This window comes from Myotis myotis, unplaced genomic scaffold (assembly GCF_014108235.1).
Source record: "Myotis myotis isolate mMyoMyo1 unplaced genomic scaffold, mMyoMyo1.p scaffold_m19_p_16, whole genome shotgun sequence".
Lineage (NCBI taxonomy): Eukaryota > Metazoa > Chordata > Mammalia > Chiroptera > Vespertilionidae > Myotis > Myotis myotis.
Window position 1 is genome coordinate 44,203,226 of NW_023416320.1, and position 23,087 is coordinate 44,226,312.

The 23,087-nt window shown below is 41.9% G+C and overlaps 1 protein-coding gene across 7 annotated transcripts in view; it reads left to right on the forward strand.

The window, feature by feature from the left end:
* NSMCE2 (NSE2 (MMS21) homolog, SMC5-SMC6 complex SUMO ligase) overlaps nucleotides 1–23,087 on the forward strand; it is a 244,544-nt gene that overhangs the window by 71,947 nt on the left and 149,510 nt on the right. For all 7 annotated transcript variants that reach the window (XM_036338694.1, XM_036338689.1, XM_036338695.1 and 4 more), the window contains one exon: nucleotides 15,428–15,581. In XM_036338694.1, coding sequence (XP_036194587.1) covers nucleotides 15,428–15,581 — 154 coding nt within the window. The remainder of the gene's footprint in view (nucleotides 1–15,427; nucleotides 15,582–23,087) is intronic.

Sequence of the window (23,087 nt, forward strand, 5' to 3'; positions counted from 1 at the left end):
TTTTGTCCTTTCTCCCCTAAATCTATTCTTATCATAACAGCCAATTATCCTTTAAAAAAGAAAACCACGCAGGTTCAGACATTTGGTGTATGTGCTTGGCTGAGGAGCCAATGGGGCGAAGCTACCATCTGTGGGATTATGACTGACGCCTCTAAGTCAGAATCCCGCCCAGGCGTAACGCAGCGCCGCGGGAGCCTCGGTTGGCCTCGGATAGTCGGTCCCCCACTGCGCATCGGTTCTGGGGTCTGGTGCGGAGAGCCCTTTGTCCTGGAAAACGGGGTGCGGCCGGAAAGGGGGCCACCCCCACGCCCTTCACGCAACGCGCACGTTCGTGGGGAACCTGGCACTAAACCAGCCGTGGGCAAACTACGGCCCGCGGGCCGGATCCGACCCGTTTGAAATGAATAAAACTAAAAAAAATGATGTTTACTTTGAATTTATATTAGTTCACACAAACACTCCATCCATGCTTTTGTTCCGGCCCTCTGGTCCAGTTTAAGAACTCATTGTGGCCCTCGGTCCAGTTTAAGAACTCATTGTGGCCCTCGAGTCAAAAAGTTTGCCCACCCCTGCACTAAACCATTCATAGACGTCCTGCTTCTGGGTCGGGGTTTCAGGGTTTCGTACGTAGCAGAGCAGCTCCCTCGCTGCGATCTATTGAAAGTCAGCCCTCGACACAAGGGTTTGTAAAAAAAAATGTAAAAAAAGAAAAAGAAAACCAGATCTTCTCACTCCTTCCCATCTCTCTCCTAGAGTAGAGGCTAAAGGCCACACATGGCCTCCCTGGTCTGCCCCACCCTCCCTCCATCTTTACTTCTGACCTCATCTCCTTTCACTCTCCTGCCCTTTTTAATTTTCTTCAAGTCTTTGTTCAAATGACATCTGTTCATTGAAGCCTTCCTTGGCCGTCCATCATAGAAGAGCTCACCTATCCCACCCTGTTTTATTGTTGTTCACAGCACTTACTACCACCAGCTAATTATGTATTTTCTTTTTGTTCTTCCCAACTACAGTGTAAGCTCCATGAGGGCCGGGACTTGCTCTCTTTTTTGTACTCCTGTATTCCTGGCAGCTAGAGCAGTGCATGGCCTCTAGTGGGCACTCAGGAAATACTTGTGACTTCTAAGTAGTTGTTAAGACATGGACTTACTAGTTTAACAGACCTACCAATGCAAGTTCCAGCTCCAGCACCGATGAGACTTCTGACTACTTGCAGTTAAACCACTTCTGAGCCTCGATTTCCTAACCTGTAATATAGGGATGTGTTGGTTCTTACTTCCTAGGTTGTTTGTTTGGGGAAGATTAAATTAAATAATCCATGTGAAGTGCTTAGCTCGATAGCTTGCCCATAATACTAGTAAACTAAACTACATTGAGAGCAGCTATTGCTGTTGATACTGCTGCCAATCCTTATAGGACTCCATTTAATGGCCTCTTACTTGTCTATCTCCTCTACCTGATTTTAAAATTCTGCTGTATCTTAAACTTGCTATTATAATAATGATGATGATAATGCAGTTGCCAGAGGTGAGAGATGTGGAAAATTGGGTAAAGGCTGTCAAAGGTACAAACTTCGGTGCTGGAGCTGGAACTTGCATTGGTAGGTCTGTTAAACTAGTAAGTTCATGTCTTAACAACTACTTAGAAGTCACAAGTATTTCCTGAGTGCCCACTAGAGGCCATGCACTGCTCTAGCTGCCAGGAATACAGGAGTACAAAAAAGAGAGCAAGTCCCGGCCCTCATGGAGCTTACACTGTAGTTGGGAAGAACAATAGGTATAAGATAAATGATTTCTAAGGCTATAGTGTAAACTAGAGGCCAGGTGCACAAAAATTTGTGCACTGGTGGGGGGGTTGGGTAGGGGTGTGAGGGGGTTGGGGGTGTCCCTCAGCTGGACCTGTGCCCTCTCACAGTCTGGGACCCCTTGGGAGATAACCACCTGCTGGCTTAGGCCGGCTCCCTGGGTGGCAGATGGCAGGACTGGATCCCGAGCTGAGTCACAGATGGCAGGCCCTCTGCCACGCCGCCCCGGCGGGCGGTGGGATGGGGTGGGCGGATCTCTATCGGCCGGGCAGGGGGTGGGGCAGGGCGGGGCACAGGGCAGGTGGAACGCGATCTGCCGTGCCCTGCCCTGCCGGCCGTCGGGCCGCGCACACGGACTGCAGGCCCCGCCGGCCGCCGGACAGCACACATGGACTGCAGGCCCCACCGACTGGGCCGTGCACACGGACTGCAGGCTCCGCTGGCCGCCGGACAGCACACACGGACTGCAGGCCCCACCGACTGGGCTGCGCACACGGACTGCAGGCCCCGCCAGCTGGGCCACGCGCACGGACTGCAGGCACCACCGGCCGCCAGACAGCACACACGGACTGCAGGCCCCGCCGGCTGGTCCGCGCACACGGACTGCAGGCCCCGCCGACTGGGCCGCGCACATGGACTGCAGGCCCGGCAGGCGGCAGGGCGGCGGATGGCACTGTCCGCCCTGCCTGCAGTGTGCAAATTAGCCTCCATCTTTGTTGGTGGTTAATTTGCATATCACACTGATTAGCCAATGAAGGCATAGGGAAGGTATGGTCAATTACCATGTTTGTCTATTATTAGATAGGATAATGATAATGAAAACAACACTCCTACTAATAATAGCAGCATTTACCATCTGAGTGCTTACTGGGTGCCAGGAAGTGTTCTGTGAGTCAGTACTTTCCTGTAGCACTTTCTACAGTGAAGGCAGTGTTCTCTGTCTGCATTGTAAAAAGGTAGCCACTGGGTGCAGGTGGCATGTGAGTACTTGAAATGTGGCAGTGTGACTGAGGCATGAAATTATTAATTTTATTTCATTTTAACAGATTGTGGGCGGATCATGAGCATTCTCGTGTTTTCATATTACACAGTGTTTTACATAAATGTTAAAGGCATGTCTTAAAATTAAATACCCATTGCATTTTGAAGTTTTTTGTTACATGTTCTTACAAGTTAATATCTTTTTAAAGTATGATACTTTGTAAAATGTTTTTTGTACTCATTCAATAGAAACTTATCTGGCCGCTGGGTAAAAAGCTAGCAATAAAACTACTGGTGCGCAATGTGTTAAATTAGATTTAAATAACCATATGTGGCTAGTAGTTACTGCGTTTAGATTTCAGATTCCTAAATTCTTTATACAACCGTATGATTTAGGCAGAGTTATAGATGAAGAAATCAAATTTCTGAGAGGCTAAGTAACTTGTCCAAGATTACACAGCTAGTATGAGGTAGAATTGGGACTTAATGGTTAAATCCCTTGGTAATCTGGTCTCAGAGGCTGTATTGGCACCTTTTATACTGCAGTCCCACAGACAATGGGCCACAGGCAAAGGACCAAGGTGACGTGTCTGTGTTCTTGCTGCAAAGGAGGCTGAGAAAACGAATTGCTGGTTCTTATCCCAGTAAGGGATCACTCCTAAGGTGGGAAATTCCCCAAACATTGGAAAGATGTTCCAAAGATTCTGGACCAATGAACAAGCTTGGCTGCTCAAACTCTGTTGCATCCACTCTTCTTCCAGACTTAAATTTGCAAACAGTGACAACTACAAAATGCTTCCTGGTAACATTGCTGTCTCTCATAACAGTGAAAAACATGCTCTCTCTTTCCACAAAAGGAGGAAAGAAACAACATCTTATCAGTTACAGTTTCCAAGTCTTGAATATTGGGGCCATGCTTATGACTTTTATTATTGTTTCATAATGGCACCCTATAACTAATGAGCCACAAACTCACTTTTTATAAAATACTAGCAGCCTGGTGCACGAATTGGTGCATGGGTGGGGTCTTTTGGGGTGGCCTGCAGGGATCAGGCCCCAGCTTGCACCCCCAGCCTCGCAGCCCCACAGCCCTGCCTGACACCCCACCTTGACCTGGTGCTAACCCCTTACCTGCTCCACCATCCTGCCTGTGGGGCTATTGATTGGGACAGGGCCCCCCTCCCGGCTTGCTTAGCACCTGGGAGCCAGGCAGTGGCCCCGCTCCCTCAGTGCCGCTGCTGCCGACACAGCTGGTCACTGCCGCTGCTGATCAGCCCCCTGCTCGCACCCACCTTGGCCTGGTGCCACCCTGTCACCTGCTCCACCATCCTGCCGTGGTCCTGGTCTTGTTGGGGCCCATTGGGGCCAGCAGTGCCTCCACTGCCACCTGCTGCCACCACTGTGTTGCCGATGCCTCCATGTTGTGCGCTGCCCCCTGGTGGTCAGCGCATATCATAGCGAGTGGTCGAACTCCTGGTCAAACGACTGCCCGAGGGGACAATTCCCATATTAGGCTTTTATTATATAGGATTAGAAGAAAGGGAAAGGGATAAATCAGTTAAAAACATAAAGATGTACATGCCAAACCAAAGAAGAAATAAGAGTGGATACTTTAGTCTTAACTTTTGCTGTTGGTCCTGAACTCAGTTGGTATTTTAAACTCCCTTTCTCTACTACCCATTTCATGTTCTCTCTGCTCTCAGCCAACTCTGAGCTGGTAGAGGTTTTTATCTGACTATAACACCTGGGCTTTCATTGTTGAGGTATCTATGTTCTTGATATTCTGTCTGTGTGCAGTTGTTTCTGACTTCCATTATCTTTTACCAGTAGACATGGCAAAAATCTGGGGGATTCCTATTTCCAGACACACACCTCCCTTTTCTCACTCTATAGCAGCAACCCTGTTTACCCTTGATAATGAAGATTCATGGTCCCAGCCACTTCTGTAACCTCTCTTTTTGTCTGTCTGTTGAGTGTCATGAAGAGCTCAAAATCTCTAGGTTGCAGTTTAAGCTTTCAGCTCAGTGGAGGCATTGTGAGTCCCTTAGTGAAACCGTTCTTTTCTTGGGTGCTGAGACTGTTAAACCAGCAGAACTAGAGTTACAGCCATGGGGACAAATGCAAGTTGGTCATTAGGTGTGATGAGGGGGAGGAGATGTGTAACTAATTCTACCTTTGTCCCCTGGCTCCTTGGCCCATGTGTTCTGGCTGTGGGAGAAACAATGCCATGAATTATTCACGTTACAAGCATCCTGTGGGCCATCACTCTAACCTCAGGGGGTGGTGTTGCTCAGGTAGCACTGGAACTGAATCTTCAGTAGGTGACAGCGTTCTGACAGATCCTCTTGCTGGATGATGGGGTACTTGGTAAGACCAGGAAATCCCACTAGCATCAACCCGTTGCTGTACTTTCTTCACTGCAAAATCTTAAGTGAAATTCTGTGATGATAAGTAAGGCATTTAGTAATTCTGTGATTGACAGAGGTATTGTGGACAGGAAAGGCAATTTCAAATTCAGAATAAGAACTAACATATTGATAGGAACAGAAATAGAATATTGGGGACCAGTTATAATTGTTAGAAATATTAGTAATGCTCTGTTAACCATGGTTGTCTTGTTCTGATTAAAGAAAGCACATTCTAACCTGGCTGGGAGTTGCACGTGGGACCTGGGAGCTCACCTGGAAATGCGGCACATTCTCTCCATCTGGGAGCTGCCTGTTTTCATGGAAAGATTAACAATCTTGTTGCCAAAACCAGAGCTGCCAGCCTTTTGCATGTCACCAGCCCTTTGAAGACCCCAGCCTTTGCATACCTGCAGGCCTTTGAAAATCTCCAGCCTGCATTTCCTGTGAACTGCCCATTTGGCATACCCTTTTGCCTATTTACCATGTAATCTTTGTTCTTCTACCCAATATAAGCAGCTGGCTTATGGTGGGGCACCAGAACAAGTTTTTGTGGATGACCTGCTACTCTCCCATACTGCCGGCAGTATTGGAATAAACACTCATATATGATTCAACTCTGTCTCTGCCTAATTGGCTCAAGTAGTGACAGGCAGCCCAGACCCTTTGATTGTCCAGTTACAAAATGACCCCTGAAGTTTGAGAATATATGCCTGAAATCAAGTATGCTTTCCTAAAATTAAGTTGTGGTATAAAAGTTGTTGGAAGCACATGCAAAGCAAAATGAGGTTGAAAGGGGGTTTGAATGAGTTGAAACCATCTGTCACTGACTCAGTATGACCTTGGGCAAGACGCTTAACTGTTGTGAGCTGCCCATTCCTCACATCTGCAAAATTGGGATAATGGTTCTTGTGTATGTCAGGCTTTGCATCTCTCAGATGAAAGGTGCTATGCAGGTGCACAGTAGTTGTTAATAACAACAGTAGGCAGCCTCGTCCCACCCTCCCTGCAGCATGGCCTGTGTTTAAATTGTACAGCGCTTAGGTTGCCTATGAAAAAGGTCCTCACTGTTTACGCTGTGACATGCTCTCTCCTAGCACCTGATAGGTTTCCTTCCCAGCACTCAGCACAGTTGGTGGTAGCATATTTGTTTGACTATTTGAATAATATTTGTTTCCTCCACTGGATCCCAAGCCCTACGAGAACAACAGGGGCCAGGTTAGTCTGTTTGCATTGCATCTCCAGCGCCTTTCACCGTGCCTGCGTGGGGTAGGCATTTGGTAAATATTTATTGAATGGATGAATAAATAAATAATGCACATGTCTTTAAATTCTGCCAAAACAGAACAAATTCAACAGTTTGTCACCCCCACCCCCTTCCTGGCCTCCGATATGATCATCTTAATGCTGCATTCTGTGTAAATAGGTGATTGCTATGGCTCCTGTTTGTCCTAGTCTTATAGTGGGGATGGCGCCGTGAGAAATTAGAGTGATTTTCAACAGCATGAATGTTTAGTAACAGATGCACATTGATGGCAGGTTGCCTCACTCAACTGCCATCTGTTAGACAACGGCTGCTCCACAGGATTGGCCCATTAGGACTAGGCCAGTAGCGCTCTCTCGCACTGCGTAAGTTTTTTCATTTTCAACATTTTGCTGAAAGGCTTGAAGGAGGAAAGATGTTTCCATGTCTGGTGGCCACTGCTCACTAATGGTGTGTTACAGCACCTTGGCAAACTGTGAAGTCCATGGGATGTGTGGTAATGCTCAACAAGGAAGTATTCTCTCTTAAGTGTTTTGTCAGAAGTCAAACTAAATAATGGCACAGGGAAACTCACTCAACTATAAAGAATTGGGTCCAAAGAGTTCAGTGCAGGTTGTGCAATGGGCAACAGAAACTGGCATGAGATGAAGGGTATAATTCCTGCTGGTTATCATTAGTGTGTGTGATTTTTTTTTTAAACAGAGCGAAGACAGTATAGTAAACTCTGTAGAAAATGTGATATGTCTCCCCATGTACATGCAATTAGGTTCTAGCCACGGAAAGCATAATGATTCTTAGCCTGGACATGCCTTTCAATAAAAACGTTACCAAGCCTTTTTGCTGTATAAAGGTGGAGACGGTGTTGGCCTATATAAATTCACCCTGTGCATGACCAGTTGGGTTGGTGGTGTGTCAGAAGCCTGGGCCGGCTTCCATAAATGTCTCAGTGCTTAGCATATGCCTGGTACCTAACTGGGATTCAGTAAATATTTGTTGAATGAATGTTCTAGGACCAGCTAGGCCATTTCTTCTGGATACCCAGCATGAAAGCTGGCCCCATAGCCTTAGACCAAGCTGACTCTGACTCAGAACTTGGAATTCTTAGTGTACTGAGCAGAACACAAAGCAAATTGCTTATCACTCTTATGTGCCCATAATACACTTCTAAAGGCTGTGTGATATCTAAAATATAAATCAGAAAGAAGTCTGAGAATTGCAGTACCCACCCCCCCAAATACTGTGAGTCTCAAGAGTTATTTTGGGAGCCTGACATCTAACAGTGACTCTGTTGGAGAGAGTAAATTCATCTGAGTCTCGGTTCAGTTACAAGAATGACTGATTTTGTGCTAGATTCTCACATGATTCAAAAGTGTATGAATGAGTCAGCCCATTAATAGCTTTAGCTTCTGTGATCTTCCCTTCCAGTGAGATGGTGGCTATAAGGCAATAATGATAATTGGAGGAGACCTTGACTTTGCCCTCTGGCAGTAAAATGACACACTTTGAGTCATTGCATATATATATATACACACACACACACAGTCTTATTTAAAAGAAATAAAGTATATTATCATATAAATATTTGAAAAGTTAGGTTAAAGCATGTTGAAAATAATATGTAGTCTCACTGTGGGTAAGGACTGAGTTCCGCCTTTTATTCTACCATTGTCTTTTTTCCCTAAAAACAACCAGGCTGAGTTCTTGACAGTCACCTCATTGATATTGCAGTCACAGGAGCATTGGGTTCCATTTAAATGCTCATTTACAAGTGATTTTGAGCTGAAACTGAGCAGTTGGAGAATTCATGGAACTTTTGGGATTCTGTGTGTGTTTTCCAGTCACTGCTCCATCTTTCTGAAACAGTTCATTAGACAAAGACCTGGATATTTCGGAGTCAGCACCTCTCTTGCTAAAGTCCCCAGTGACCCGTCACTGAGGCCAATGGACACTTTCAGTCCTTATGAGCTTGATTTCTCCGCAGCATTTGACAGATCCTGATATTTTTCCTAGACTTTTGGACACTTTATTTTGGTTGTCTTTTTCACTCTTGTGCTTTTTCTTTTTAGACTCTTCTAGCTGCTTCATAAGTGTGGCATTCTCCAGAGTTCTATTCTTGGTTCTTTTTTAGTGTCTATGTATTTAGTCCCCTGGTGATCCCATTTATTTCCACGGTTTCCACTGAAATCCGAACTGATTCCCTCCACATGGGTATTTCCATGTCAGTTTGCTGAGCTGCAAACCTGTACATCCAGCCCCTGGAGACACACAAAATGAGAACAACAACAATAGCCGCTACTCATTGCTTATTCTCTGTGACAGTCAGCTCTGTGCCTTACTGCTTCATTCATCTCTTCCTCTCAGCCACACTGTGAGGTGAACACTGTTATTATTTTCTATTTACAAGTGAGGGAACTAAGGTTAGATGCATTTAGTAACTTTTCTAAGGTCATTCAGTGAGTAGCAGAGTCTTATTTTTAATCGCAAGTCTAGAGCCCAAGTTTTTGGTCATAAATACTTTGGAATAACATGTCAAAATGGGATTCTTTACTTTCCTTTCTCTCCCCCACACCCATCTTTTCCCATTATTCTCTGTCTTGCTTGAGAGGACCACATTTCATCACTAAAGTAGAAAGAAGTCTGAGAATTGCAGTACCTCCCCCACCTCCACCCCCACCCCCCAAATACTGTGGATCTCAAGAGTACTTTTATTTTTATGTCTAAAACATGTTGTTGGCATTAAATAGAGGTTTCACATTCATGGCCTGTGGGCTGATGTATTGTTTGGACTATATATTGTTCTAAAAACAAGAAAATGTCTCACAACAATCTAGATTTCTAACCTTTCTTTAAAAACAGGGCTTGCTCTCTCACAGGCAGCAGTCATCCAGAGCTGTGTGGCCGCCTCCTCTCACCTGGGGCTGGTGCCTGCTACTCAGCACAGCCCTCACCACTTCCTGTTGTCCTACACTTTGGGGGCAGGTTCTCAGATCCTTGCTTGCCCGGCCCTGGAGGCACTTATGACACCAGGCAGAGACTATTGCGCTTCCCCAGCAGGTCACCTTCTTCCTTCTCTAGTTTTTGTCCTAGTACTTGAATGATTTTCTCAGCTGAAATCTGTTACTTGCTTTCTCTTAATGTTTTGGACTTGTTTCCCCATTGGCTCCTTCTGCGTCCACAGACATGCTAAGCTCTGTGCTAAAGTTGGAAGGAAAAGAGTTGAAGCTTCTTAACATTTCTGTATGCCAGAGTTAAACACAAACATGATTTAATTGAATCTTTGCAGCATTTAGGTGGGTATCCCTGGTGCCTAATTAAGAAAGGAGAGAAATCCAAGGTCTAGAACAGTGATGGCGAACCTATGACACGCGTGTCAGAGGTGACACTCGAACACATTTTATTGGTTGATTTTTCTTTCTTAAATGGCATTTAAATATTTAAAATAAATATAAAAAATGTAAGTCTTTGTTTTACTATGGTTGCAAATATCAAAAAATTTCTTTATGTGACACGGCACCAGAGTTAAGTTAGGGTTTTTCAAAATGCTGACACGCCGAGCTCAAAAGGTTCGCCATCACTGGTCTAGAAGCTAGCAGGACTGTCCTAAGATTCATGCATAGGGCGGACCGAGACCTATCGGATCCCGAGATATATTCTTTCTCCTCCATCATGTCAACTTCACTTCAAGCTACTGTCACCCTCTATGCAAATAAACTAGTCCCTTTAGCTCTCTCTTGCCCATGATCTACTTCCTGCACTCTCTCCTTCCTTTGTCACCAAAATGTATTCATTTGTTCACACAGAACTCCCTGAATCTCTTTTGTCATCTCAGTGCAGCATAATTTGTCCTCCCCGTAATTCACTTGTTCATCAGCATCATTTGAGCACCTGCTGTGGCCTGGACACCAGTGGAATAAGCCTTGCCTGAGCGCCGCTTCACAGGCTGTGAGGCTGAGACAGATCAATAGTTTCCGTGCACGGTACTGAGTGCCTAGTATTTAAGTCCTGTGGTCTCTCTTTAGACCTTAGCTTACTTGAGCTCTCTTGTATCATTTTTCCCAAAGAACAAGCATCACTCTATGGAAGTTTTCTCTTTTCTTTCTCTGTGACATTCCTCACTCCTGGCTTTCTTCTTTGCTTTCACATCTGTTCTTTTTCTTCCCATGTTCTCATTTTAAATGTCTTTCTGACCGCCTTCTAATCTCTCCACTGAGATGTTAAACAGGCATTCAGGATTGCCCCCTTTTTTCCCAAGAAAATGTTAGTAGCTAGTTGGTTATATTAAATATTGACTGTCTTAGAGTCATCATCAGTCCTGGTCTTCCTCTCACGAAAAGACTCAGCCATTCTGTTTCTCAAATAGCATTTATAATTGGACCAGGCTGCCAGCCCCTCTGCCATTAGTTAACATACAGCATTAACCTCATTCTCCCTCTCTATCTGTAGGGCAGCTTATAATACTTTAACCATAGTAATAATTTTTTTAAAAGTTCTCATGGTGTTATTGCTTTAATCCTTAAAATATTTTAGTGTCTTTTCTGCTGCATTTCACTTGCATAGCCTGCTCCCAGAGTTGTTTACCATCTGCTCCCATCCACTTTTCTGGTCTCCTCTCCTGTTTAGCTACACTGCTTAGCACATAGAGGGCACTCACTGAATACTGGATGGGTAAGTGGGTGATGCATTAAAACTTGACTTTTTCTCTCCTGAGGGCAGTATGAAATTCTCCTTATGTCTGTATGATATCTGCTAAGTTTACTTCCCAGTAGTTCTATCATTTTAAAATTATAGTGGTATAAAGATTAATCATTTGTAAACTATTTAAAGAATTCTGTTTTAAAAATTCATTAATCCGCCCTGACTGGTTTGGCTCAGTGGATAGAGCATCGGCCTGTGGACTGGCGGGGGGGGGGGGGGGGGGCCCAGGTTTGATTCCGGTCGGGGGCATGTGCCTTGGTTGTGGGCACATCCCCAGTGGGGAGTGTGGGGGAGGCAGCTGAATTGATGTTTCTCTCTCATCATTGTTTCTGGTTCTCTGTCCCTCTCCTGTTCTCTCTGTAAAAAATCAATAAAATATATTTAAAAAATATATTAATCCAGTGTATGTGCTGAATTGTGTTCCTCGAAAATTCTTATGTTGAAGCCCTAATCCCCAGTACCTCAGACAGGGCTTTAAATTGTGATTAAGTTTAAATAAAGTCATTGGAATGAGCACTAATCCAATATGACCGGTGACCTTATAAGAAGAGAGAATTTGAACACAGTCACACACAGAAGGAAGACCACGTGATGACACAAGAAGATGGCTGTCTTCAAGCCAAAGGGAGAGGCATCCGAAGACACCAACCCAGCTATCACCTTGGTCTCAGACATTTAGCCTCCAGATCTGTGAGAAAATCATTTCTTCTGTTAAAGCCACCCAGTCTGTGGCTCACTAACAGCCTTAGCATACTAGTGTACCCAGTGCTTTAATTCACTGAGGTGTCAGGTCCTGTATCTAGGGCTTTGTCCTTAGGGAGAGGGTGGCTTGGGATCTAATAGATCCTCTCTTCCCCTCCCAAAGTTCTTGGAGGTACTTTAAATTTGTCCTAGAAAATGAGGGCTCTCCTTCCCTTTTTTAGACTTCATGACACTTATGATCGGCCACCAACCAATGGCTTTTTTATTTCCCTCTTGGGATTATGTATCTGTTTCTCTTGAAGATACAAACAAAGCAAGAAACCATTAAAAATATAGTTGATCCCCATGTAGTGCATTGTTTTAAACAGATAATGAATTTGATATTTTGCAGGCTCTCGTTTTGTTTTGTTTTTCTAATATATTTTATTGATTTTTTACAGAGAGAAAGGAAGAGAGATAGAGAGTTAGAAACATCGATGAGAGAGAAACATCGATCAGCTGCTCCCTGCACCCCCCCCCACTGGGGATGTGCCCGCAACCCAGGTACATGCCCTTGACCGGAATCGAACCTGGGACCTTTCAGTCCGCAGGCCGACGCTCTATCCACTGAGCCAAACCGGTTTCGGCTCGTTTTTAAAGCTAGAGTGCAGTAATTCTTTTTGCAATGTGTAGCTATGCCAACTGTAGCATCAGATTTCCAGAGAAGATATCTGCTGCTATGAATTTATGTGCTGTGCAGCAGTTCTCTTGAGGTTCTGGCTGTGGGGAAGAAGTTCTCTGAATCACTAAATTTGGTTTATTCAGGTTTTCCTAGTCATATTTCAGATTGCCATGCTGTCAACCTCAAAATGCTTTTCCCTCTATCTTCCCTCCCCCTTCTCTCCATCTCTTCAGCTGTGGTTGTAGTTAAATTAGGAAAATTAAGTATGTTGAGTGAGTTAGAGACACAGTCTGTCAGCTGATCGATGTTTCTCATTGATGTTTCTGGCTCTCTATCCCTCTCCCTTCCTCTCTGTAAAAAAATCAATAAAATATATTAAAAAATAAAAAGAGTATTTAGAAACGTCAGTGATGAGAGAGAATCATTGATCGGCTGCCTCTTGCACACCCCCTACTGGGGATCGAGCCCGCAACCCAGGCATGTGCTCTTGAATGGAATCCAACCTGGCACCCTTCAGTCTGTAGGCTGATGCTCTATCCACTGAGCAACACCAGCTAGGGCTTTAAATTACGTATAAGACTTGTCATTAAAGCCTCTCTATGTTTCCACAACTCTCTTTGCTGGTGGGTCCAGCACTGGTAGAGTTTCATCAATGCAATGAGAACACAATCAATTCCTTCACTCTGTACTATAAATATAAATTTAAGCATTTTGATTTTATACTTAATTTTCATTTTTGAATTAGCTAATTAAAATGCATAGCAATTAAGCAAGATTATATCAATACCAATAATTTTTTGTATCTATCTTACAGGCTTAGCATTGCTTCTAACTAACTGGATGATAGTAGATAAATCATTTAACTTCTATATCATATTATTTGCTTATGAAATTGGAGAAGGTAGGTATCAAGGTTAGATGATCTCCAAGTTATCTTCCAGCTCAGAAAGTGTGTTTTATGCTCTACTAATAATTATTAACAGTTGATAAAATGTGGGTTTTAATGGGTAAATCTATTTGGAGTGAATCAGATTAATTCCTTTAAAATATATTGAGTACATATGTATTGAGTACTATCTGCTATGTGCTAGGTGCTGGCAACACAGTGATAAATGAGACATTTTCCAAAGAGTTTACATGTTATTAGGGAAAAGAAACATGTAAAAATAAGTGCAATCGAATATTACTGGAGCTGTGGAAGAAATCTGTCCAGAGCGTATCAGGGCACATGGGAGAATTTGGTGAATTTTGCCTGGTGGCAGGAGCATCAGGAAAAGGCCAATGATTCAAGGGACCCATTATGAAGGCCTGAAGAAGAGCCACTGCAGAGAAGTGGGGGCCAGCAGCGATGGGGGTGGGTCATGTATGAGGATGAGGAAGCAGAAACAGTGGGTACAGATGATTTTTTTTCAAGGATCTGGACTTGGAGAGAAAATAGCAGGGGAGTGGGCAGGGATTAAAGAGGTTGTTTGTTTTTAAATATGGGTGTAAAGAACCAATTTAAAGGCTTTGGGGAAAGCACTTACAGGGGAAAGTTTGCTCTGCAGGAGATGAAGAAGATGGAATTCAGAATGAACTTGAGAACAAGGTTGAGGATAGATAGAGGGACACATGAATAGATGTGTGATAAAGCACTCATAGCAAAACATTAATTGTGGCATCCAGGAAGTAGATGAATGGTAAAATACAATTAATTCTTTCAAGTTTTCACATTTGAAATTTTTATAATAAAATATTGGGAGGAAAACCAAGAAAATAGATTGAGAATTTAGCTTTGAACAGAATAGGAGGCATTTATTCCTTGTTGTGGCAGCAGAGGAAGTTCAAGGTTAAAGTCTCAACTTCTTTTGTGAGGTCGCAGCCACTCTCACCTGCTGATGCAGAGGGCCAGAACGGAGGAGTGATGAGATGGAGGGTGGAGTGGCTGCAGGTGAAGCAGGGGAGGGCACCGAGCAGACCTGGGTTGAAGGAAGAGGTGGTGCTCAGGTTCTGGTGCAGTGGAGCTCACAGCGTTGGGCTGTGTGCCATTTTTCTCCAGTATTTGTGGGGAGAAGGCAAGTTAGGGCCAGTGGAATACTACTCAGCCGTAAGAGAAGATGAAATATTGCCATTTGCGACAACATGGATGTATCTTGAGGGTATCATGCTAAGCAAAATAAGTCAGAAAAGGACAAGATCCACATGACTTCACTTATGTGAGATATAAAACAGGAAGCAACAGTGCTGGCTGGTTTGGCTCAGTGGATAGAGTGTCATCCTGTGGCCTGAAGGGTGCCACGTTCAGTTGTGGTTAAGGGCACGTACCTTGGGTGCAGGCTTGATCCCCAGCCCTGGTTCAGGCTCCTGTGGGAGGCAACCAATCAATGTGTCTCTCTCACATCAGTGTTTCTCTCTCCCCCCCTCCCTTTCACTCTCTCTAAAATCCAATGGAAATATCCTTTGGTGAGGAGTAACAAAAAATAAAAACAAAACAGAAATCAACAAATGAACAAACAAAACAAATAAAAACTCATTGACAAAGATAACAGTAAAGTGCTTATCTGGGGAGAGGTTGAAAGGGTAAAGGGGGTGATGGAAGGAGATTGAACTTTGGGTGCTATATTACAGAATTGTACACTTGAAACATATATAATCTTTTTAACTAATTAACATTAACTAATGTCACCCCAATAAATTTAGCAAAAAAAAAAAAAAGAAGAAGAAGAAGGAAGCGATGAGTAGATGGGATGAATGATTCCCTCCATTTTTCCCAGCAATCTGTCCTGGAACAAGTCCCAATCACTTTGGTTCTCTAGTGAGGGGATTCTGTTTTCTACCTCATTGTATTTTCATTTGAATGAGATGAAGTAAAAATAATGTTACAAAACTGTGTTATTGATAACATTTAACTAAGATAATTTTATTGTCATTGTCAGGTAAAAGAAGAACGTCCAGAGAACATACCAGATCTAAAGTTATTAGTGGAGAAGAAATTTTTGGCTTTACAGAATAAGAATTCTGATGCAGACTTTCAAAACAATGAAAAATTTGTGCAGTTTAAACAACAGCTGAGAGAACTGAAGAAGCAATGTAAGTCAGCATGCTTTGCTTTGCTTTGCTTTGGCTTTTTGAAATTAGGGAACTGACTTGATGGACAGTCCCAGAAAGCTGATTTTATGAAGTTTGCTTATCTGCTTGGCTTGATCCTCTTCCTAAATGGCTTTTTATTATTGTTGCAATTCTGTGTTTTGTCTTAACTTTTGGTTCAAATCAGCCTGTCTGTTTCTGAAAGCCAACAGTTTCCACAAAGTGCTAAGAAAATTCCCTACCAGCTACAGAAATTTACACTGTGTTGTCCCCATGTTGGGGAGGGGTATGGGGGGAAAAATAAAACTGAAAATTATTTTATTAAAATAACAAGGGTGTTTTTCAAATTTTAACTGCTGTGCCAAGCTTTAAAATAACTATACTTGATTCTAGTTTTGTTGCTTTGGAATATAGTAGAAACAATGTTTATTCAGACTATATTTTTTCTTCTCAAATATGGACCAAAATTCTCTTGATCCCTTCTATCTTTGTGATAGTATAAATTCCATGTGATTTTGAAATTTATTGCCTTCCTAATCAACTTTATGGTACTCAGGTTTTTTAATTAACAATTTTTATTTTAAGATGAGAATGGGGAAAATGATTTATCATATGAAAATGCGTTTTGTAGACATATTTGCCAAAAGCAATACATCTTTTCTACTCAGTGAAGTACACATATCCTTGTTTTCTTTTTTTCCATGAAATTCACATACCGATTTTATGTAATTTCATTGTTTTTACCTTGGCATCAGTTGTCTTTTTTTCTTTTTGGCTTGAGGCACTTTTATTGCTTAAAGAATTGAAGAGTGGAGTAAGTCACTTTTTTAAAAACTTAAGTTTCACATCGCCTTCATTTGCATACACATGGAACAAGAGGAATGTTGTATGATACGACATACCAATTTATGACTTTATTTTGTACTAAAGATAGGGATTCGTATTTTGAAATAGGCTTTCTTTTAAATATAAGCATTTTCTTTAAGTTGATGCTGAGATCTCAAAACTAACTGAGGAAGCTGGCTTACTTTTGTCTATTTTACAGATTAAGTTTCACAATTTGAAATGTTTTGCAATCATGGTGAGACTTTTGCTTTTACTGTAGATTTAAACAGTAAGCATTTCCCCACATTTTAAGGCTATTTTCTGTTCTTCATTGAGCATCACAACTACCAAAATCTTTCTAATATAATTTGCACTGTTGCCCAAATGAGTAGTAATCCCCTAAACAGGTAATAATTTGCTAGTGGCTTTCTGATCTTAAAGATGGTAGTGAATTTCAGTTTTGGTGTTGTTCAAAATAGCCAAAAGTGTTTTATTTTACTAGTTGGAGCCAAAATCACAAATTATGGCAGATTTAGTATCTGATTATAATTCCTTTTTTTTTTTTTTTTTTTTTTTTTTTAGTATTTTATAATGCAGGTTGAAGATAAATATCCTAAAATACAAACTTCTTTTTCGGTATTTACAAAGCTATTATTCCATAAGAGATTTTTAGAGTCATATACTTGTGGCGAAACACTTTCTAGTTAATGTATAATTCAACAAAATGATTAATGTTGGAAATCATAGTTATTGTTTAAATCTCTCTAAAATTCGGGTTGGGGGTTGGGGGGTGGACAGGATTCCCAAGGCCAGCAGTACACATCATTTGGATAGACAGCTCAATCTTATGACAAAGTTAATTTATATCGAAAGAAATGCTTCCCTATGTAAGGTTTCCTTATATGGTAACACTGGAAATAAGACCACTTTTCCTCTTATTTTCTAAAATATTCTTTAAAAAAATTTAAATCTCAACAGAACAAACCAAATGTTAATCCTTTCTTAAAGATGTTGCAAATACAATTGACAGTGCATTATCATTGACACTGCCAATAAACTGGCATCAGGTCTGATGAATTTTCTTTCTTTAGATTTCAGGCTGCCCTGAGGGCTCCCACAGTTTTTTCGGGGCCAAGTCAAAAGGTCTCTGATTTCTAAAGGAGCCAGTGAAATCTGTTTGTTTTGAGCTATGTTCTCATGGAGGCAAGGAATCACAGTACCTTTTTTTTAAGATTTGAAAATACAAGCCAAGGAGGCATCGTTGCATCATGTTGCCTGTTCTGGCGAAGTAAAGGCTGAAGTGTGTTTGTGGGCTGCACGTTTCTGAAGGTCCTTTCATGAAGATGGCCACCTTGCCTTCACCAATTCATTATCCAAGAACATAAATTGCATGGGATTAAATTTTACCAAATCAGGATCTAATCAGAGAAATGCCAAAAAGCTCTTAGGTGGGGAGAAGTCAGGATGGAGACTGAAATCAGGTGGTCTGTCTGGTGGGTGGAAGTGCCGCAGGAATGAGTCAACCAGCCGTAGTCAGCAGTTAGTTCTCAAACTGTCTGCTCTCAAGATCCCTTTACATTCTTAAAATTACTGAGGGCCCCAGAGAGCTTTGGTTCCCATGGGTTATAGCTACTGATATTCATCATGTTAGAAATCAAAACTGAGGAATTTAAAATATAATAATCCATTTAAAAATCAATAATAAACCCATTACATGTTAACATAAACAGCTTTATGAGTATCTGAAATATAATGCATATAATAATACCATAAAGAATTAGTGAGAAGAGAGACATTGTTTTACATTTTGGCAAATCTCTTCAATTTCTGCCTTAATAGAAGGCAGCTGGACCCTTGTACTTGTGTCTGTGTTCAGTCTCTTGTCATTGATAACACGGAGAAAATCCGGCCTCACAGTCACACACAGGGAGTTGGACTTGTTGACTGGATCTTGTAGACCACCAGAAATTCTCACTTTGAAAATCTCAGAGCCAAGCCAAGGGTCCATGAACTGCAGCCTGTGTGCCGAACCCAGCCTGCCTCCTGCTTTTCTGTGGCCTGCAAGCTAACAATGGCTTTTTAATTTTTAATTGGGGGTGGGAGGTGGGGATCAAGAGAAGAATCCTTTTTTTGTGATATGTGACAATGGTATGGACATTCACACTCTAGTGTCCACAAGTGAAGTTTATTGGAATATAGATACATTTATTTACAGATCGTCTGCGGTGCCTTACACTGCAATGCAGAGCTGTGTGGTGTCTCAGAGACCATCTGACCCACAAAGCTCAGATTTATTATATGGCCCCTTTCAGAAAAGTTTACTTACCGCTGGTCTAAACCATAATCAGAAACAACGGCAACTTTTTGTTCCAGGTGTGTTTTTTTAAACACATAAATAAATACCATACATTTGTCTCCATCACTCAGAACACTTTGAGTTGATGTTCTGAGATAAATAAAAGGCAGAGTCCTTGGTACTGGGAGAAGACAATATATACACACGTGAAATAATGTGAGAAGCTTGAATGGCAATTATCAAATGAAAAGCAAAGAAAGGATGTCAGAAACAAATGTAATACAATGTGGGACCTAAATGCAGAGAGTCAGGGTAAGAAACGCAGGTTTTACCTGGGTGGCTTGTCTTGCCAGACAGTTGATAGGGGCTGCCTGGAGCTGTATTTTCAAGAAGATTCTGAGGCTGGGTTCAGACCCAGCAGGACAGAGTGTGTGAAGGATTATGGTGGGAAAGAGGCAGTACAGATACCTAGTATTTACCATCCCTAGAATGCAAGCGTAACAGATACACTCTACTCCTTTGAAGATACGATTACTCTAAAGGTAACATCCTTCAGTAGCACACGGTATTTTTTTAGTAGTTACTTATGTCTTATGGGTATTACCAGGCATTAGATCCAACCTCTTTGGGCAAATCATTTTATCCCTGGGTACCAAGTATCCTGTATATTAGAGAGATTATGTCTGCCCTATTTACTTCTCAGGATTATTACTGAGATCTAATGAGATAGTGGATCTTGGTAGCCTCTTAAAGGCTTACTTTAGATTTAAGTTATTATTGAGAAAGAGCTAGAACAGCGTAGTGGGAAGAATATGAGCTTAGCAGCCAGAAGTCCTTGGTTTGAGTCACTTAATGTATAGCCTGGTCTTCCTACCGATGTCACCCATTTTTCTGAGTTCTAATTCTTTGAGTCATACAGAGCAAGATTGTCTGAAGATAATGTGTATACTTCTAGACAAGATGACTATGTGCCGGGGTCCTGCCCCAGCAGGTCCGGGGGTCCCCAAAGGTGTGGACGGAGTCGGCGAAGAAGAAATGACATGGAGACAGCGTTCAGTTGATCAGCAGGCTAGCCAGGATCTCCAGCCAAGTTCTGGTCTGGATCTCCAGAGAGGCTCTGCTAAGGATCTCCTGCCAGGGTCTGTGTCCATGTTCTCTTGCTAGGTTCTCCAGCCAGGTTCTGTCCAGGTTCTCCAGCCAGGTTCAGTCACCAGGTTCTAGTCAGGTTCTCTTGCCAATTTCTGTAGTCAGGTTCAGTGCAGGATCTTTTGCCATTTTCTCTCCAGCGAAGTTCTTCTGTCTGTGTAGGTTCCTTCTTCTGAGTTCTGTCTTCTTCGTTCTGTGTTCTGAGTTCTGCATTCTAAGTTCTGAGTTCTAAGTTCTGTGTCTTGCTGTCTTGTTGCATCTGTATTTATACCAGTTGATTCAATCCTATCAATCTCTATTACAAAGGTTAGGGCGTTTCATATCTTCATTCCAGGGAGTAAAGATTATGTAGCTTAAGCATGATTGTTCGTAGTTAAAGTGATTAATTAGCCGCCTGGCACTTAGTTAAGAGGTTTTATTCCCTCCCTAACTTCAGGGGAAAATCCCTACCTGGGGAAACAACCTTTCTCAGAGAGGAGACCTTGGTTAAAACACATAGTGCCAAGAAGGTGAGCAAAAATATTAAGAACAATATGCCATATATGCCAGGTCCCTTGAAACAGCAAGGATGGACCGGCTCCCGGCAACTATGATGGTGGTGGTGATGATAACTGAGTTAGGGAACAATTTCGCAGAAAAGAATTCCATTTTCCTAAATGATAATCATGTTCTTACTAACCCAAGTTGTGAAATAAACAGTATGATTTGGTTTAAGGCTTTAAGATGTAGTCAGACTTTTTTGGATGAAATTATTTTAATTTATCTAAACAATATGTTCAGGTAATGTTCTCTCTTCCTTGCCTTTTTCACTTACACTGTCTCCACTATTGCAACCTATGATTTTCTGCAATTTTAACATCAGGAGAACTTAATTAGAATGTGCCTACACCTCTGTATAGATTTCTCAAGCCATTAAGCAATCTTTCTGGCATCCTTTATTCATTTCCCTGTTATATGATTAGCAGGCATAAGAAGTTTTAGTGCAGGTCAGCAAGGCAGAAGTTAAGGGCATCAGACAAGAATTGGTACTTAGAAATCTTCAAAATATAAGGGCTTCACTTTGTGGTCAGAAATAGAATTGACTGTGAATCTGAGATCTTTAGTATTAAAATAACCTTATATAAAATGTCATTTTGTTGCTACTTTTAAAGGTTAAGAATAAAGAAGAACATGCCTTTTTAAAATGCAAATATGCTAATTTCAAGATGTTCATAGATTTAATCGTAGACATGTTTGGGTCATATGTGAGAAATGCAGAAAATAAGATATGGAGATATTTGAATCCATGAGTGAATCTTAGAAATCAATTTCAGTGACAATAACATTTGTTATATATATATATAAATTTATACTCTAATCTTTTAATTATATGGACTCACAAATTAACTGTGTACCTTCCCCTTTAAGCATGCTCAATCTAGATCTCAAAACTGATAAAATAGGGTGTGGCGATTCACTTCCCTCAAGGATCCCATTAATAGGGAGTTCCTTGGGAACGTGACATGACTTCACTTTGCTGTTCCTAATGGGGTGCTTTCCCTTTCCTTAAGCATCTATTCAAAACCACAGGTAGTTCCTCCGGGGCTGGGCCTTTTGTGCTTTGCTTACTGCTATATTCCTTGAACTTCAGCATGAGATCTAGACACATAGCATCTATAGCCCAGGTCCTTGGTGTTCACAGGAATTTTCAGAAGACCAGAGACTTGAGATCTCATGCCCTGCCTAAAGGAGACACTGCCACCGTGCCAGTCTGTTGTTGCTGGCATGGCCAGATCTTCAGGTTCTTTTGGAAAACCCAGAAATCTAGCTGATTGGTTAGCAGATTTTCAAAACACTGTGCAAACAAAACAGTCAGTTTGTGACCTTTGATTTAACCTTATAATTTAGTGCCTTCTTGTGCACTTAACGAGGGACATTAGCATTAATTTGGCCAATTAACAGTAGATTATAATTTCTTCAGAGAAAGGGATGGTTTTGCTTTCAAGATACTTCAAAGTAAGGCCATAATGTGCATTCTGTGTCATTTGGGAATGCAGAGTGGAAGCCTCATGGGTTCTGTGGAAAAGTAGATGGAGGTTTTGTGGTGAGGAGACAGGTGTGGGAGCCCCTAACCCAGATGCTGATGGACACTGGGGAAGATTATAGAGAAGATTCGCACCTTTGCAGATTGGGAAGGTGTGTGTGAGTTTTGAGACCTCGAAGAAAAGAGATGAAGACACAAAGGTAGTGAGTGCCAAGAGGGAAAATGTTTGGCTGTGCCTGGAAGTATGTTGAGTGCATTTAAACTGGGCAAAGTGTTGACCAACCTGACTTAATCCTGATATATCCTCCCACCTCTAAATATCTCTTTTCCTAAGGTGTTTCTGTCCATCCAAACACTGTGTATTGCTGGTTGGCAATTAACCAAAACCCAAGATCCTTTAAGGCAGGAATATAGTTCTTACTCATCTCTATATTCCTTTTGTTCCTCACATAACCAGAGTTCAGATAATATTTACAGAACAGAATTATTAACTAGAAAAAGAGGGTCAGAACCTAGTTAAGGAGTCTGGTGCTAAAACTCCTTTTCCCTTCAGTAATTTATCATCAGTAAAGAAGAGAAGAAGAGGAGGAGGAAAATTAGCATTTATAGGGTTGGGATCTGAAAACAATCCTTTAAATTGCTCAAAAAAGTCAGCATAATGATTTTGTGCACACAGTCCTCTACAGTGATGTGTTGGTGCAAATGTTTGGTGTATATAGCAGCAGACAGTTTTTAATAACAGCAGCATATGCTCCGGAATTGAGGATGGCTCACTTCAAATGTGACTGCTTAGAAGAATATTTAACAAAATTTATGAAAAATTCAGTTTTCTGGTTCTTCTATATACAGTTTTGTCATCTCTGTGGCCCTCAGTTGGTCTTCATTTTATTCCTTGATATTGATGAAGCCACCACCATTTGCCTGCTCTATGATCATAATTATTGGGAAATGCTAAAAACCATACATTTCACAACAGAGATTGACCTTTCAGGCTGGATTGCATCCCTGGCCTGAGGACATATGCTCATTGAGTGAAATTCTGTCCTATGCAAATTTTTTGTTCCTTGTATATTTGCTTCTATCCCTCTTCCTCTTCTCTGAGTCAGCCTCTGACTGACTCTTTTCTGTGTCTCTTTCCTTCTTTCCGCTTTCTTGGTGTTTCTCACCCCATACTCTTTCTCTTTCCCAAATGTCTTTATTTACATCAGTGAAGCTAAAT